The 17,944-nt window shown below is 43.1% G+C and overlaps 1 protein-coding gene across 1 annotated transcript in view; it reads left to right on the plus strand.

Annotated features, from left to right (window-relative positions):
* The window catches only part of cog5 (component of oligomeric golgi complex 5), an 84,934-nt gene that overhangs the window by 27,344 nt on the left and 39,646 nt on the right, over positions 1–17,944 (plus strand). Inside the window, exon 7 of the mRNA XM_042298068.1 lies at positions 10,717–10,847. Within this exon, the coding sequence (XP_042154002.1) occupies positions 10,717–10,847 (131 nt within the window). The remainder of the gene's footprint in view (positions 1–10,716; positions 10,848–17,944) is intronic.

Here is a 17,944-nt window from a genome sequence, read left to right on the forward strand (position 1 = left end):
TGATGTTATATTTTGCCAGGAAATGGCAAAATGAAAGAGGAGCTGTCTCTCAACTCCGAGGCATCAGAGCACATATGGTTTTCTTCGGAGGGTGTTTTCCCGCTGGTGCCAGTGTCACTGCATTGATGGAAGACATCTCAGAATTGTGCCAAAGGTCGATTTTAAAATTCAAAATTCTCTCTGTCGCCCTCTCTCTCACTCACAAACACTCTCCCTTTTTGTGTCTTTCTCCCTCTCTTTGTCACCATTCCAGTCTGTGTGTTTGCACTCTCTTGAAGACCTGGCTCGGCAACTGTGCCAATGGTAATGGTAGGTGAACCCGTGGGGATTTTGGCCAATCGTCAGGTATTATACACCTGTCTGATAGGACAGACATAATTGCCCTCAATCCATTAGTCACACTAGCCTGGTTGACAGATTTGCTTGTTTTACCTTACTCTTTTGTTGATTTTAATGACACTTTGAATGACAAAGGAGTTTGCTCATTTATGAAGAATATCTGGCAACATGACCAGGTTAGATTAGATGCAGCCTGTAGGGAATATACAGTGCATTCACAAAGTATTCAGACCCCTTGACTTTTTCTTAATTTTGCCACGTTACAGCCTTATTCCATAAAGTATTAAATAATAAACTGAGCAATCTGGGCAGAAGTGCCTTGGTCAGGGAGGTGACCAAGAACCTGATGGTGACTCTGACAGAGCTCCAGAGTTCTTCTGTGGAGATGGGGGAACCCTCTAGAAGGACAACCATCTCTGCAGCACTCCACCAATCAGGCCTTTATGGTAGAGTGGCCAGAGGGATGCCACAAGGCATATGACAGAGTTTGCCAAAAGGCTTCCAAAAGGACTCCCAGACCATGAGAAACAAGATTCTCTGGTCTGATGAAACCAAGATTAAACTCTTTGGCCTGAATGCCAAGCATCACATCTAGGGCTGTGGTGGTCATGAAATTTAGTCAGCCGGTGATTGTCAAGCAAATAACTGTCATGGTAATTGACTGTTAATTAACAAACACATGTAGCATCTCCTGTCTTGCACAGCCTACAAGCCACTGATGCAGACCTTTGGAACATCTACATTTTAAAAAGTCTAAATCAATTTAGTATAGTTTACACCATCACAATAAATCCATGATTTATTTTAGACAGGTCTAAAGAAACATTATATGAAGAAAATGTGGTCTATTTCAGAGGAACAGAATAGCATACTCTGAGTTGTCCTTATGTTAAGCCCCGATCTGGCTATGCCATCTGGCTGTGGGCTACACTAGTTCATTTTGCAGACAAGATTTGCTTAACTATTTCATGGCATTATTTTATAGTATGAAGAATATAATTGAACATAGCTGAATAAAATAGGAAGGATATTTTCTCCAAAAGATTTGAGTGCGCACATTCTGTGTTGAGCAGTTAACAAAAAAATAGCTATTCCTATATTCTTAATTTAGAGTTAATAAAGTAACTTTAGTTGTTCTAAAAAAACGTTGGGATATATGTTTGGATTTTTAATACATTGTAAGGCTGCTTGATGTGATTCTAATGAAGATTTGAAAAAATCGCAGGCGCAGGCTGTACACACTGCATTAGTTTCTCATTCGCAATTTGACAAGCACTTGATAATGCTTGCAATTTTCCCGCGGCATCCCTTTGTGTGGCCATAATGCTCCCCTGAAAAACCATGCCTCTTGCGGCCAGTGAACGTTGTGCCCTTGGGCTGAATATTATCATTACTATTCTACTCTCCCGGCTGCATGCCCCAAAGCACCACTGTCATGATGTTGGCCTGTTGGGGGAGATTTATGACCCCCATAAATACCTTTCCCCTTTTCTCTCTCTACTTTATGGAGTTGACTCTTGTAAAGCCTTTTGTAACATAGAGAGTCTGGTAACATATTCTGTGCGAGAAGGAAATAATCCAAACATAGTCTGGGACAGTTCTGGGATGGGATAGATCCCAAATTAATACAACCACTAGCAACATGAGCTCATGGGCTCTCATGAAGTGTTTGATTAGATTTCTGATTACATTTGCGCATTAATGTCAGAGTGATTAGAGGGACAATATAGTGTTGAGTACCAGGCAATTAGCAAGTTTTGTAGGTTACTAATGACCATCAGCAGCATCAGAGCTTGATAGAAGCCTAATTACTGTGACTAAACGGTCACGTGGAATTTGACTGCCATCATGACTCGTGACTGGTGGTCTGGCGGTAATACGGGCACAGTAACAGCCGATGTCACATCTGGAAGAAACCTGCCGTCATCCCTACGGTGAAGCGTGGTGACAGCAGCAGCATGCTGTGGGGATGTTTTTCAGCGGCAGGGACTAGGAGACTAGTCAGGATCGAGGGAAAGATGAACAGAGCAAAGTACAGAGAGATCCTTGATGAAAACCTGCTCCAGAGCGCTCAGGACCTCCGGTTCACCTTTCAACAAGAAAACGACCCTAAGCACACAGCCAGGACAACACAAGAGTGGCTTCGGGACAAGTCTCTGAATGTCCTTGAGTGGTCCAGCTAGAGCCCGGACTTGAACCTGATCTAACATCAGAGACCTGAAAATAGCTGTGCAGCGACGCTCCCCATCCAACCTGATAGAGCTTGAGAGGATCTGCAGAGAAGAATGGGAGAAACGCCCCAAATACAGGTGTGCCAAGCTTGTAGCATCATACCCAAGAAGACTCGAGGCTGTAATCGCTGCCAATGGTGCTTCAACAAAGTAGAGTAAAGGGTCTGAATACTTGTGATATTTGCGTTTTAAAAATATATATATATTAATTAGCAAACATTTCTAAAAAACATTATTTGCTTTCTCAATGTGTTTATATTAAATTGTCAATCAATTTTAGAATAAGAAAATGTGGAAAAAGTTCAGGGGTTGAATGCTTTCCGAATGCACTGTAAATACAGAGCTATGGCAGTTCTCAATAGGCATATTTTGTTGCTATGCTTTGCTTTAGAGGGAGTCATAGTCATTCCTGTAGAACTGGTAAACTGTACAATGCAAACACGCATGCTAGAGCTGCACGATATGCGCAAAAAATCTAATTGCAAATAGTTTTTTTGCCAAATGTTGTGTTTGCAATGTTTGCATTTTTTTTAAAGAACACTTTTTTTGGTTCATTAAAGTAACATCAAATTGATCAGAAATACAGTATAGACAATGTTAATGTTGTAAATGACTATTGTTGCTGGAAATGGCTGATTTTTTAATGGAATATCTACATAGGCGTACAGAGGCCCATTATACGCAGACATCACTCCTGTGTTCCAATGGCATGTTGTGTTATCTAATCCACGTTTATCGTTTTAAAAGGCTCAGTGATCATTGGAACACAGGAGTGACATTAACAGTGTCTACACTGTATTTCTGATCTATTTTATTTTATTTTAATGGACAAAAAAATTATATTTTCTGAAGAAAAAAAAAAGAAGACATTTCTAAGTGTATATTAAGAAACAAAGGGAAAAGCAGCATCGTTCCTGTTTGGTACAATCTGTTGACTGCATTTGTCCTAACAGAGCAGCATGCAAACTGACAAACGGAGTAAACTATAAAAGTGGACGATCTCTTGCGATCTTTATGTGAATTCGATTAATTGTGCAGCCCTAACACACACACAAACGCGCACACACACAAATCATTTTCTACTTCTCTGCTTGGAGGAGAGAATGCCCATAAATGTTTGATGCTGGTATTAATATTGCAATCCCATATCCAACCCTGTCCCCTGATGCCCCTACAGGTTGCTGTTTGCTTGGGTTTCTCTACCTTTTCCCCATTTCAACTTTGTGTGTGTGTGTTTGTGTGTGTGTGTGCGAAGAGCGTGCGAAGAGCGTGCGTGCGTCGGAAAGGGAGAGGGAAGAGAGAGCGAGTGGGAAGAGAGAGCGAGTGGGAAGAGCGAGAGGGAAGAGAGAGCGAGTGGGATGAAAGAGTCGCCGTGCCAGAGCCTGTCACTGCTGACGAGTCCACTGTGCACTCGCTGTGGGTGTCTGCCCAGCTCCAGCCATATTGACTATCTGTGTTGTGGCTGTAGATCAGTGCCCCATGGCAAGAGCTAATGGGGCAGAAACAGCCTGTCAGGGCTGATTGTGTAGTCTGCAACTGGAGGAGAAAGAGAGAGCGAGGGAGGGATGAGGTGACTGAGCAGACAGTGGCTGGAACCTGATCAAACTCCTGTAACTGACACAAGATTTCAGACAGTCAGGGATTTTTCTGCATAGAAAATACTTGGGCGGGAACAAACGGTAAAACAATTATCATAATCAAAATGCTTTCAGTGTAAACTTCAACAACTAAAAGCAGATAAAATGTATGTAGAAAAGATAATTGACCTATATCTTTTTAAAATTATATAATCTTTGAGAACTAACAATCACCAAAATACAAGCTAGGCTAGGCAGTCTGGGATAATTTAAAATTCCAAAACCAATTAATTCAGCAGTATTGATTTTGTTATTATGTTTGAGAAAAATAACACATTAGCCAAAATACATAGTATTGTAGGAAATTTGTTTTAAAATGGTAACATTTTCTCTCAGCTCCATGGCAGAATATATTTATCTCAGGGTCATGACAAAATGTGTAGAATTGCAGGAAATTTGCTCTGAAACTGCAGAAATGTCTCTCAACTCAAATTTGTGGAATTGCAGGAAATTGGCTTAAAAACCACCCCATTGCCACCACGCCACCTGCTACGCCTTCCTTTTTGACAGACACACACACACACACACACACACACACACACACCAGCGTTACTCCATTCTGAATCGTTAAACCTCACTGAGGTCACATCACGGATAACAACACAGATGACCTTCTGGGCTCTCTGTGATGACATCATTTACTGACCCTCTTTGATGACCTCACCCAGTCTGCCTGTTTAGTAATGACAGACAGGATAGCAGAGTGTTCTTAGATTATGTCACTATGTGTTAATCACAGTACCTCATGTCCCTTTGACCTCTTGAGTGTCTTTTGTCTCCTCCATTTCATCCCTCTCTTCTCCCCCTCACTCATAGCCCTATACTGAGAGAGATGATTTTAGTGTATTCTGCGTGCGGTCAGTGGTCATCTGAGTTCAGGGGTCACCCTGTAGCAGGCTGAGTGCAACCCAGGCTGGCTATGTCTCCGTACGTGCATATATTTGGCCAAGGTGAACACAGTTGACATTTCTTCACTGAAAGACCTATGAAACATAGCTGTTTATTTCCCTCTTAATAAAACATGGGGACAGTGTGATAAACTGGCTGATGAGATTTGATGATAATTCCAGAGCCATCATTGGTGTAAACACCATCTAGTCTCTAGGGAGGAAGGTCAGCCCTGTCTCCCCCACACAGTGTTCTCTCCTGGGGTTGTATTTTGTGCACTAGGCCCCTCTGTGGACCATGGAGCTGGAGCTCATCTCTTCCTGTTGTTCACTGTCCCACTGGGAGGGTGTGCAAGCCACCCCTCTCTCACTCTCTCACACACACACACACACACACACACACACACACACACACTCACTCCTTGTTGCTATGAAGGGAGCATGTGCTTATGTGTTGCTGTCTGCGAGGCGTTGGGAAGGCCTGGGAAAGGACTGAGTGCCAATAAACACTAGGGGTGACCTTCAAGCAGCGCGGCGGTTACACGCGCACACACACACACACACAAACAAACACGTGCTCTGCTTGGCAAATAAACATTTTAACATCTCTCGAGCTTATCTGATTCCTCTTTGTTTATTTCACATCTCGGCTTTGGCAGCAAATTCACAGGTTTATGTTAGCAGTTACACACAAACAAGTGTGGAAACGGGGTCCTATGTCGCCCCTGTGTCCCTGGTGTCCAGATATAATGACTACAGAGCTATTTTAGCCCTCCACTCTGAAACTGGTTCTCAGAAACCTGGGTTTAAAAAAATCAACATTAGGAGAGAGGCTGACTCCTACTGTACCCAGTCCCTGTCTAGTCTCTCTCCGCTAATCCTCGTTTCCCCTTGTGTGTGTGGATTTGTGGCGGCTCCCGGCCCAATGACTTACAAACACATTCTCTATCCTCTCGTCCATCTGACAGACAGACAATAGATGGGAAGCTCGGTGTATGGAACCAATGGTACAGTTGTTACAGTCTGTCCAATCGCAGGCTGAGACAACAATGATAATACGTCTCTGGTCCCTGAACAGTGCACTAGTTTTAACCCCGTCTCTGGGTTACATAAGGGAAAATGTTTTTTTGTTTTTTTTAATTCAATAGTGCTCCTGTCTGAGTGAGGTATGTCATTGTCACAATAATGACTCTGACTGCGCCAGGGTTCGAGCGATTCTCTTCAGCTTTATGTACACACTAAAAACTGTGTGCTGTGATTGTCTTTACCAGCCATCCACACTAACATTTTACTGGATGCTTTATCGTAACATTGACTCTCTAAATGGCTTTCACACCTGTAGTACTTTAGTAGTAGCTTATACATTCACTGTCACACTATGGTGTCCTAGATGGTTGCATTTACTCTGGAAATGTGGGCCGTTCAAAAATAATTTCACGCAATCTCTGCAGAATTCGCCGTCGTTGCGATGGATGTTACTTGCAGGCTTTCTCCTTTCCCCTTTGAAAGTGAAACGCGGATTCACCATTGCTCTTGCTGTATTCTTTTCCTGTGAAGACCTTTTAAGAGGTTCACATATTGATGGAGCCAGAGAGCTGAGGCACATATGGCAGAAGGGAATTTAGAAAGCTTATTTGGAAGGCTATCCCAAGAAATTGCCCTCCCCCCCCCCGCCTCTCTCTCTCTCGCTTTCTCTCGTTCTCATCTCTCCTTTCTAATTTTAAGATGGAGGCTTGGCTCTCTGGACAATAACAATCTCTCTCTCTATTTGTTGCCTCCTCCTCCTTATCAGCTGTGAAGTGAATTGCATGTTTTGTGAAGTAATTTCAGCGTCCTCTCCCGTCCTAGAGAGCTTCCAGTCGGCCATATTGAGTCATGGCTAATGTTTCTTATCAGAGGTCCCTTTCTTCCCTTGTACCTTGTAATGACTGAATTGTGTTTCCAAGGTCACAGTTGGAGTTGTTTTCAGTGTAATGCCTTCCGTTTCCCAGGCTGTGGTTTAGACGGGTCTTCTCAGTGCAGATAAATATGGCCGACGATGAGGCAGGCTGATTGATGTTGAACCAGTAACCGATTCCCAGTGCAATGGCACAACACAGACCGAGGGCCCAGTGTAGAGGCACCACAAGAAGCCACCAACATGCACATCATGGTGCCAGCAGTGCCAAAGAGGACCTTGCTAGCCGTCACTACCTGGCCAGTGTCCAAGCTAGAAAGGCTTGAAGTACAGCGTTTTCTAACCAGCATTTCTCAACAACAAATGATCATTCTTAACCATACCCTTAGCCCCTCGGAAGGGTATTGTTATCTGAGTGGCTGCCTGGGCCAACCCTAGCACTTTGGGGGCCCTAGGCGATATTTGGTTGTGGGGTGGGGGGGTTGGCGTACAAAAATGTTTTGCCAGTGAGGTTCCCCCCCACCCTTCCTTTCCTGTGGCGGTCCTCATGAGAGCCAGTTTCATCATAGCACTTGAAGAAACTTTCAAAGTTCTTTACATTTTCCGCATTGACTGACCTTCATGTCTTATAGTAATGATGGACTGTCGTTTCTCTTTGCTTATTTGAGCTGTTGAGAGAATGCCAAGTGTGTGCAAAACTGTCAAGGCAAAGGGTGGCTACTTTGAAGAACCTCAAATATAAAATATATTTGTATTTGTTCAACACTTTTTTGGTTACTACATGATTCCATGTGTTATTTCATAGTTTTGATGTCTTCACTATTATTCTACAATGTAGAACATAGGAAAAATGTGGATGCAATTCAGCATTCTTTGTCCTTCAAACACAACGAGTTGAGTTTTTACCAAAAAGTTTTATTTTGGTTTCATCTGACCATATGACATTCTCCCAATCTTCTTCTGGATCATCCAAATGCTCTCTAGCAAACTTCAGACGGGCCTGGACATGTACTGGCTTAAGCACTGCAGGATTTGAGTCCCTGGCGGCGTAGTGTTTTACTGTTGGTAGGCTTTGTTACTTTGGTCCCAGCTCTCTGCAGGTCATTCACTAGGTCCCCCCGTGTGGTTCTGGGATTTTTGCTCACCGTTCTTGTGATCATTTTGACCCCACGGGGTGAGAACTTGCGTGGAGCCCCAGATCGAGAGAGATTATCAGTGGTCTTGTATGTCTTCCATTTCTTAATAATTGCTCCCACAGTTGATTTCTTCAAACCAAGCTGCTTACCTATTGCAGATTCAGTCTTCCCAGCCTGGTGCAGGTCTACAATTTTGTTTCTGGTGTCCTTTGACAGCTCTTTGGTCTTGGCCATAGTGGAGTTTGGAGTGTGACTGTTTGAAGGTTGTGGACAGGTGTCTTTTATACTGATAACAAGTTCAAACAGGTGCCATTAATAGAGGTAACGAGTGGAGGACAGAGGAGCCTCTTAAAGAAGAAGTTACAGGTCTGTGAGAGCCATAAATCTTGCTTGTTTGTAGGTGACCAAATACTTATTTTCCACCATAATTTACAAATAAATTCTTTAAAAATCCTACAATGTGATTTTCTGGATTTTTTTTCTCATTTTGTCTATCATAGTGGAAGTGTACCTATGATGTAAATTACAGGCCTCATCTTTTTAAGTGGGAGAACTTGCACAATTGGTGGCTGACTAAATACTTTTTTGCCCCACTATACATACATACATACATACATACATACATACATACATACATACATACATCTTTAAAAAAATATATTTTCCTTTATTATTTTCTACTAACCCTACTTCCCCTAATTGGAGTAAACTAATGGACAACAACACTTAGGCTTCTACTTCCTGATTATACATACTATATACATTTTACAAACACAGTATATTTTACAATAGTTATATTTAGTTTGTTTTTGGTCCTGTCCTCCTTCTACCCTCAACCTCTCCCCTCTATTTCTCTAGTCTAGTCCGTCTAGTCCGTTTTATTTCATTTTCCATATATATTTTTTTGTGATGTTTCACAAAAGTTCTGAACCTATATACATTTTACAGACTCAGTATATTTATCTTGTTATCTTGTTGTTATTGGTCCCACCCTTCAGCTCCGTTCAATCCCTCCCATCTATCTCTCAACACCATCCATATTGGATTTCTATTTGCCATATATTTTTCAACTGTGCTGTGATGTTTGACAAATGTTCTGAAACTTTCTATTCTCATAGTTTCTACAGATTGTGAAATGTTTTATTGTTGCTAAAAGTTTTATTATATTATTGATCAATTGACTAAGACTTTTCAAATCACCCAGTAGTGCTATCTGCAGAGGTAACTTTAGGTAAATGTTGCAATTCTTCAGTCATTCCTGGACCTGTGACCAAAAACAAACTGCATATGGACAGTACCAAAATAAATGAGTCCTTTGGGAAGTTTGTCTACCCAGCTAATTGAGTGGCTGACATAACAAGAGAGAAATCGCTGATGCACAACCACATTTCGAAATTGCACCTTGTGTATTCTAATGCTCAACAGTAAATTGAAACCTTGACCATCCCCCCAAAAAATATACTAATGCCCAGGGCCGTCCCCGGGGGCTGCCCCACACACACTCCATGCCTGACACACTCACACACACACACACAGGGAACAGCATACTAGGGATGTGAATTTTAGTTGTCTGTGTGGATTGTCTTTGGATTAGATATTCTGCTGTCCAATCTCTTCTCCCTGGCCAGTCTGCTGACTGACTTCTCTCACTGGGGAGCACAGCGCTCTGCGCAGAGCAGGGAGTCTAGACAAAGACATTAAAGCTATTTCAGATTATTTATCTGCCTGCCTGCTCTCTCCTTTGGATTGCGCTGAAATGGTAGCTTCGCTTTCCATACCTGTGTCGCTGGTTCACATTTCTTTTTGTGACAGGGTTTTTAAAGATTCAACTATGTATTGTTTTTAACACAATAGGTTGTAGAGGGGACTGAAGATGTGTGTGTGTGTGTGTGTGTGTGTGTGTGAGAGAGTGAGTCATGGGAAGGTCTTAATGAATGTTAGTAAGGGGTTAATTGGATCAACCCATCTGCATAGAACATCTGGCTGACACACACACACACACACACACGCAGTTTAAAAGTCAACATATACTGCTACCTTTCCTATTGACTGCAGTTCCACCTGTTTTCTATGTCTACAGCTGTGTGCTTGTCACGTTTTCCCTTTGACCTTCACTCTCCAATACTGTAGGAGGCTGTATTGTAGGAGGCTGTATTGTAGGAGGCTGTATTGTAGGAGGCTGTATTGTAGGAGGCTGTATTGTAGGAGGCTGTATTGTAGGAGGCTGTATTGTAGGAGGCTGTATTGTAGGAGGCTGTATTGTAGGAGGCTGTATTGTAGGAGGCTGTATTGTAGGAGGCTGTATTGTAGGAGGCTGTATTGTAGGAGGCTGTATTGTAGGAGGCTGTGTTTAGTAGGCTGTATTGTTCAGAGTCTGTATTGTGGGAGGCGGGTTTTCTATTGAAATGAAAATAAATCACACTGAATGCCAAATGTTATATTGTCAAATGTTGGAGGGTGTTTTTCTAGATCTCAGGAAAATATCTGAAGGTGTACATATGCAACACACACACACACACACACACACACACACACACACACACACACACACACACACACACTCTAACACCCTCTTCTCCCTCTCTCCAGACTATCTGTCCCAGGGGGTGGATCTGTCTGGTATAGACGTGATAGAGAATGACCTGCTGCTGATCAGCAGAGCCAGACTGGAGGTGGAGAACCAGGCGAAGAGACTGCTGGAGCAGGGCATGGAGATACAGGTAGGACACACACAGTCTACAAAGAAAATGTGGAAAAGTTTGTTCCTAGTCATCACTCGTACACATTTCCTGAAAGGTGACTCACATATTTTTTTTGCAATTTGGCCAAAACGAGAATTCACTGTAGGCTCAAACAAGCAGGCCAGAGATGGGTTTCAGTCAGGTAATATATGACCCGGTGGGGCCCAGCTGACGCTGAGTTCCGACGCCCACTGAGATGGCTTTGCCTTCAGCACACCTCACTGTGAGGACCAGATGGTCATCACTGATCTGTCTCTACCTCTCTCTCTCTCTCTCTCTCTCTCTCTCTCTCTTCTCCTCTCTCTCAATCTCTCTTCCCTCTCGCTCTCTCTTCTCCCCTCTCTCTCTCTTCTCCTCTCTCGCAATCTCTCTTCCCTCTCTCTACCCCTCTTCCCACTCTCTCTCTACCTCTCTCTACCCCTTCTCTCTCTCTACCTCTCTATGTATCTGTACTTCTCTCATTCCGTTGGTCAGTGTACAGTTTCAGATTTAAAATCTACTTTTAGATTCACTGAACGGATACTGGAGAGAATGCTTTTTTAAATAGAGTCTAATCAATATGAACCTTCTATTGAAAATGTTTACTGGAAATGTTAGGAGTTCTCCAAGGTTAAGTGTATAATTTGTCAGCCCTATACCCCAGCGAGCAGGTTGGCTACAGTACTATTAATAAGAAACTCACATTATATTAGACAGGAAGCCTTGAGTTGGAGGCCAGGGTCCACCCCCCCCTGTACGGCTATCGGGGAAACACGCCCTGCAGTCGGTCAAGGCTCTGAATGTAATACATCTCTGATACTGACCCTCACAGCACCGCTCGGCAGCTAAAATAACACTGTCCTCGCCTGGTCCGACCTCGATTGGCCTCAGCCCTGTATTTCTATCATACCTGAAACACTGGCGGTAACGCAGTTTCTCTGCATTCATGCCAATAATAGTCAATCCACCCTCAACGCTAACTCACTAGAGATTGTTTCATTATGAAGTGTACTATCTATAGCTGTATACTGTTTTTTTTTGCCCCACTATACATACATACATACATACATACATACATACATACATACATACATACATACATACATACATACATACATACATACATACATACATACATACATACATACATTTAGGTGCTATTTCTAAACCTTTTATGAAAGTGACAAAGTAGTTAGCTTGAGGATAAATTCAGACGGTATTGTTGAGCGGGTTTTGCTCAGCGGGTTTTGTCTGGCTAATACCCTACACAAATGTGCTGTAATATTCAAGGTAAATTCATTTGGGCCTAAATCAAATGAAATCCAACTTGAGAGACTCCCCTGGTCTCCTGAAGTCCTCCTATTTTGTGTGCAAATGTTTTCACCGCGGCCTGTAGGTCCATACTATTACTGAGTTGCCAACTCAGACAGTCTTTCCTGAGACATTGTGTTTTACATGTCCATTGCGCTTCACACAATTTAAACACATTTTGAGGCATGCCAAGATATTCCAGAGATTGGGGGCTGTTGATATTGCAACCACACAACTCAAACACCGGTTTCACCAGTATGAACGAAAATCGCTAACCACTTTTTTTTCTTCTTTTTTTTCTGTTCAAGCCCTCAAGAACTTTTGTCTGCTAAATACCATCATCTGTTTGCATCTGCCAATTTATTGACTGTCCAGTATCCAGAAGACCTGTCCCCAGAGCTCCCTATACAGTTCATCTCTTTCCGTAATGTGTTGGGGCCGGCAATTAAGGAGAATTGAGAGGCTAAAATTAAATATGTTACAGAACTGCTGAATTTGAAGCCCTCCTCCCTTCTGCCCAGTTTCCCTGATGTTGCTATGGAAATTAAGCTGTTTTTACCATCCCTGTAACTGTCACATCTGCAAAGAGATCGTTTTCTAAACTAAAACTCATAAAGAACTACATGCGCTTTTGAGCACCTCCGTAAGCTCCAGTCATTGCACTGGCACCATCGTAGCCTTGACCGTGGCATTTGTTCGTTGTCCCCCTTATACTTTCAAATTAGTAAAAAAAAATTAAGACCTGTGGCACTTTTTCAGTCAAATTCCTGAAGCCCAAGAAACAAACACTTAGCTTCCTAGTACATATGGAAATTTAAAAAGGTTTATGAATTAATTACTTTTTGGAGGGTTACACTCAATGATTTATTATGTTTTTTAAAAAAAAGTTTTATTGACATCAATGACAGGCGCTACGGCCCCCAGAGGTCGAGGGCTGCGGGGGTGTCCGCTAAACCAGTGACCTGGAATGTGATCGTGTTGCAAGGCCAAACTGACTGCTGTTACCGGATGCACTGAAATCCATGGAAATTGAGGTGGCTACTGTTCTAGTCCTATCACGATTCCTCGTGGACCCTCTCACCTGTGTGTGTGTGTGTGTGTGTGTGAACATTTCATGAGACATTTATTTTATAGTCCTCAATTATTGCCCTCTTTTGTTTCGTCCTTCCCATATAAACACGATTCTCTTGTTCTTTTCATTTTTATTCCACTATACCTCCCGAAGGGGACACCGCTTTTTGCCTGATAAATGTTGACACTGTTCCTCCACCCATCCATTCATCCCTCCGTCCCTCTTGACTGCACTAGAGATGAAAACTCTTCTGGAGAATAGTCAAACCCTCAAGGACTAGCTGTCTTTTTGTTTTTATTGCTCAATAAATCATCTAGTATTTATTATTGACTGCGATTTCAGGCCTGGCTTAGCAATTGGAGAGTGATGCACACAGATGTGTTCTCTGTATACTCAGGGCTTGGTCAGAGCATCACTGTGGCACGCTATAGTGTGTAGTCCCTGGTTCTTATCAGACAGCTCAGATGAAAGACTGCGTCCCAAATGTCACTCTATTCCCTATATATGGTCAAAAGTAGTGCACTATATAGCGGTGACAGTAGACCGATGCTGACAGGAATGGAGAACGGCCACCTCCAACTGTCTACTGCTTGAGTACCTGTACCTGTGTGTAGGTGTCTGATATACATCTACAGAGGTATTATTCTGAAGGAGTAGGAAGTTAGGAACGTGCGTGTGCGCCGTGCAGTGTGTGGGTGCCCTTGAAACAGTCAAACTCGTCTTCCAGTTTTTAGTTTTTTTCCCCCCACTGTTACATTCCCTGCACATGGTGATTTGTTAAATTCATCAAGCATTATTGTGGTTTGATGTTGGGAATGTAGTGACGTTCTCTACTTGTTATGCACCAGAAGAGAGGGAAAGAGTAGCTCACGGGAGGGCGGAGGTTTTTTGTTGAGAGGGGGATTCAAGGTGAACGTGTCAAGGTCTAATTGCTATCAGACAAGCAGCATGCCTCCCGTTCTCCCTCCGTGAGATATTCACTTATGCAGCACAGCAGACAGACAGGCAGGCTGACAGACAGACTGGCTGACAGACAGACTTCTCAAAACTGCAACTCAGACAAGAGAGGGAGACGGGCAGAGAGAAAGAGGCCGAAAGGGAGAGGAGGAGAGACAGGTACAGAGATGGCAAAAGTGTGGGCGGGAAGGAGGGGGAGAGAGAGGGAGAGAGAGATAGTTGTAAATGTTTAATCTCCTCATCTTTAATCTGAAGTGTTTCTTCTTCATTACAAACTGCTCTGTTTCTCTGAGCATTAGTATGTCTCACTACATCATTCTCTCGCTCACTCTCTCTTCCCCTCTCTCTCACACGCGCGCGCACACACACACACACACACACACCAACGCGCGCGCACACACACACACACACACCAACGCGCGCACGCACACACACACACCAACGCGCGCGCACACACACACACACACACACCAACGCGCGCGCACACACACACCAACGCACGCGCGCGCACACACACACACCAACGCGCGCGCACACACACACAGGAGAGTGTGTAAACCCTGGCCGTTGTCACCGTGACCCAGAAAGCTGTATTCTCAGGTGGACAGTGTCCTGTTTCAGAGACTCTGGGGGGGAGGGGAGAGTGGGATGAGAGGAGGTCAGGAGAGAAGAGATGAGGAGGGATGCATACAGGCAGCCTGCTCAGTCTCACCCTGGGACCATAATGGAATGATTTTAACCATAAAAAGAACTCTGGTGAGAACAGAACAGGATAATCTGGGCCTGTGTCTGTTCTCCGTAGTCTGTAATGGGCCACGTTCTGTTCTGTTCAGCTCACTGTGATGATAAAGATAGATGTGTGGGTGTGTAGGTTGAGGCTATACACATTTTCTCAGGTCTCTATAAAGGCTAATCTGTATAGATGAGTAACCACCTCTCCTTCATTAGAGCTCATCTGGCCTAGGCTACTGATGTGCACTTTCCAGGTCATGCATGTTTTCCATGTTAACATGCATCTGTGTAGGTTGTAATTCCCCTTGATTAGTGGTATGTGTGTGTGGCTGTGTGCATGACTCCTGGCATGAACACCACCACGCTGAGTCTCATTTGCGGAACGGGGAAATACAGGACCCAGAGTTCAATTCCTTATGAAAGATATCTCCCGCACACGATTACCTACGTACGCATTTAGTAGTGTATTGTCTAGCCTAATCATTCTACATGCTATTATATAGATGTATTATTGTTAAATCCCCATAGATGTGTTATCATTGATTGCCCAGAGAGGCCAACTCACCTGGTTTCCCAGGTCTGAATCAGTCCCTGATTACAGGGGCCAGTTGAAAAACAGCAGAGCTGTGGTCCTGGAGGCCCAGTTGAATAGCCCTAATCTAAATCGATTCTGATGTTACTTAAGTGTTGTCTGCTGCTACAAATGGGCTTTGACTGTGTATCCCTCCAGCTAAACAGAAGGAAATCAGTGTCAACTTGTTTTTCTCACTTAGCTCTTACTCAGAAAACGCTAAGAAAGTGCTATTGTGCCTCTGTTGCCGTGGGTAAACATGGAGGGAAATAGGTTGGAAGAACCGTTTATTTTCAGTCATCCCTCCACATTTATTATTATGAGTCTGTTTAATTGCCTGTGTCTCTGCACACTAGACTTATTTATTGTTGTTATATTATCACCCGAAACAGAGATTGGAGAAGATGAAAGCTAGTTTCACGCTGACGGCACCTTGTCTCTGTATTAAAAGGCACCTTGTCTCTGTATTAAAAGGCACCTTGTCTCTGTATTAAAAGGCATAAACAAGTACACTGTCAGCACATCAGGAAGAAATGTGCTTGCAGCCCTCTTCCGTAGTCCCTGTAGATACAGTTGTGTCTTCATCAGAGTTCATCAACACAATCAAGAAATTGTCACTTAAAACCAAAGGATCCGCCCCTTTTTTTCAATTTTCAACCGAAAATTACATACCCAAATCTAACTGCCTGTAGCTCAGGACATGAAGCAATGATATGCATATTCTTGGTACCATTTGAAAGGAAACACTTTGAAGTTTGTGGAAATGTGAAAGGCATGTAGGAGAATCTAACACAAGTGTAGTCTGGTAAAAGATAATACAAATATATTTTTTTGTACCATCATCTTTGAAATGCAAGAGAAAGGCCATAATGTATTAATCCAGCCCAGATGCAATTTAGATTGTGACCACTAGATGTCAGCAGTGTATGTGCAAAGTTTTAGCCTGATCCAATGAACCATTGGATTTCTGTTCAAAACTTTTTATCAAGACTGCCCACATGTGCCTAATTTGTTTATAAATAACCTATCATGTTCAAAATTGTGCACTCTCCTGAAACCATAGCATGGTTTTATTTCGCTGTAATATCTACTGTAAATTGGACAGTGCAGTTAGATTAACAAGAATTTAAGGTTTCTGCCAATATCAGACATGTCTATGTCCTGGGAAGTTTTCTTGTTACTTACAGCCTCATACTAATTGCATTAGCCTACGTTAGCTCAACCATCCCGCGGACGGGGCACCGATACCGAAGAAGTTAATGAGCTTATATCCAAACCCAGAGCCTATTAGTCATCTAGAATCACAGTCATGAAATGTCAGCCAGCCATTACTAGCATCATTCCTAGACCTGTCTCTGAATGATCTGAACTCTGAGAGAGAGAGCAGATGAGAGGATCTGGAGACACGAGAGGAGGATGGAGGGAAGATGAAGGGAATCGATGGAGAAATTAAAGGATGGAGAGTGGGATAGACGTGATCAGAGGTGACTCAGGAGCAGATGGCCCCTCAGCCTGGGAGTGAGTGTGTGCCTGTGTGTCAGTCTGTGCGAGTCTGTCTGACCACCTGTGTCTGCGTGTGTCATGAGAACCACAGGAGACATGAGGACATGCAGAGAGAGAGAATGAGGGAGCAAGGCAGGGAGGGATAGAAAAGTTGAGAGGAACAGACAGAATGTGTGAAAAGGTGGTTTTCTACAGTGTACGCTGTCTGTATCTTTCTCTCTCTCTCTTATTTTCACACAATCTCTCTTGTTCCTTCCCTCACTCACTCTGCATAATTCTCTCCTTTTGCACCTATGTCTCTCTCTCTCTCTCTCTCTCTCTCTCTCTCTCTCTCTCTCTCTCTCTCTCTCTCTCTCATATATCTGGATGGATGAACAGGAGAACTGTTCTGTGATGGTACAACGTTCTCCTCTCTAATAGCAAAAATCAAATCACATTTTATTGGTCACATACACCGCTCTGATTGTCCTACAGCTAGATCAACAGAACACTTACCTAACACCCCGTCCTGCAATCACAACCAGGATATATTTAAGCAATAAGGCACGAGGGGGGTGTGGTATATGGCCAATATACCACTGCTAAGGGCTGTTATTAACCACGACGCAACGCAGAGTGCCTGGATACAGGCCTTAGCCGTGGTATATTGGCCATATACCACAAACCCCCGAGGCGCCTTATTGCTATTCTAAAATGGTTACAAATGTAATTGTCTGAAAGTCTTGTCACCATGCATATATTATGTGCTTTATCTCCCTTAGTTAGCAGTTTTCCAAAATTACACAAATTTTGGCAGACCCACCCACCAATGAATTTCTGGCTACGCTACTGCCGTGTCGGCTAATGATTTCCTAGAAAATGTCAGTGAAGGCTAATGTTGCTGTTTAACTTCTTGCAACTCTACACGTTTTGCCATGGGGCAAAGATAAACATTTGCAGTTTTAAAGCTAA

Source organism: Oncorhynchus tshawytscha, linkage group LG15 (assembly GCF_018296145.1).
Source record: "Oncorhynchus tshawytscha isolate Ot180627B linkage group LG15, Otsh_v2.0, whole genome shotgun sequence".
NCBI lineage: Eukaryota > Metazoa > Chordata > Actinopteri > Salmoniformes > Salmonidae > Oncorhynchus > Oncorhynchus tshawytscha.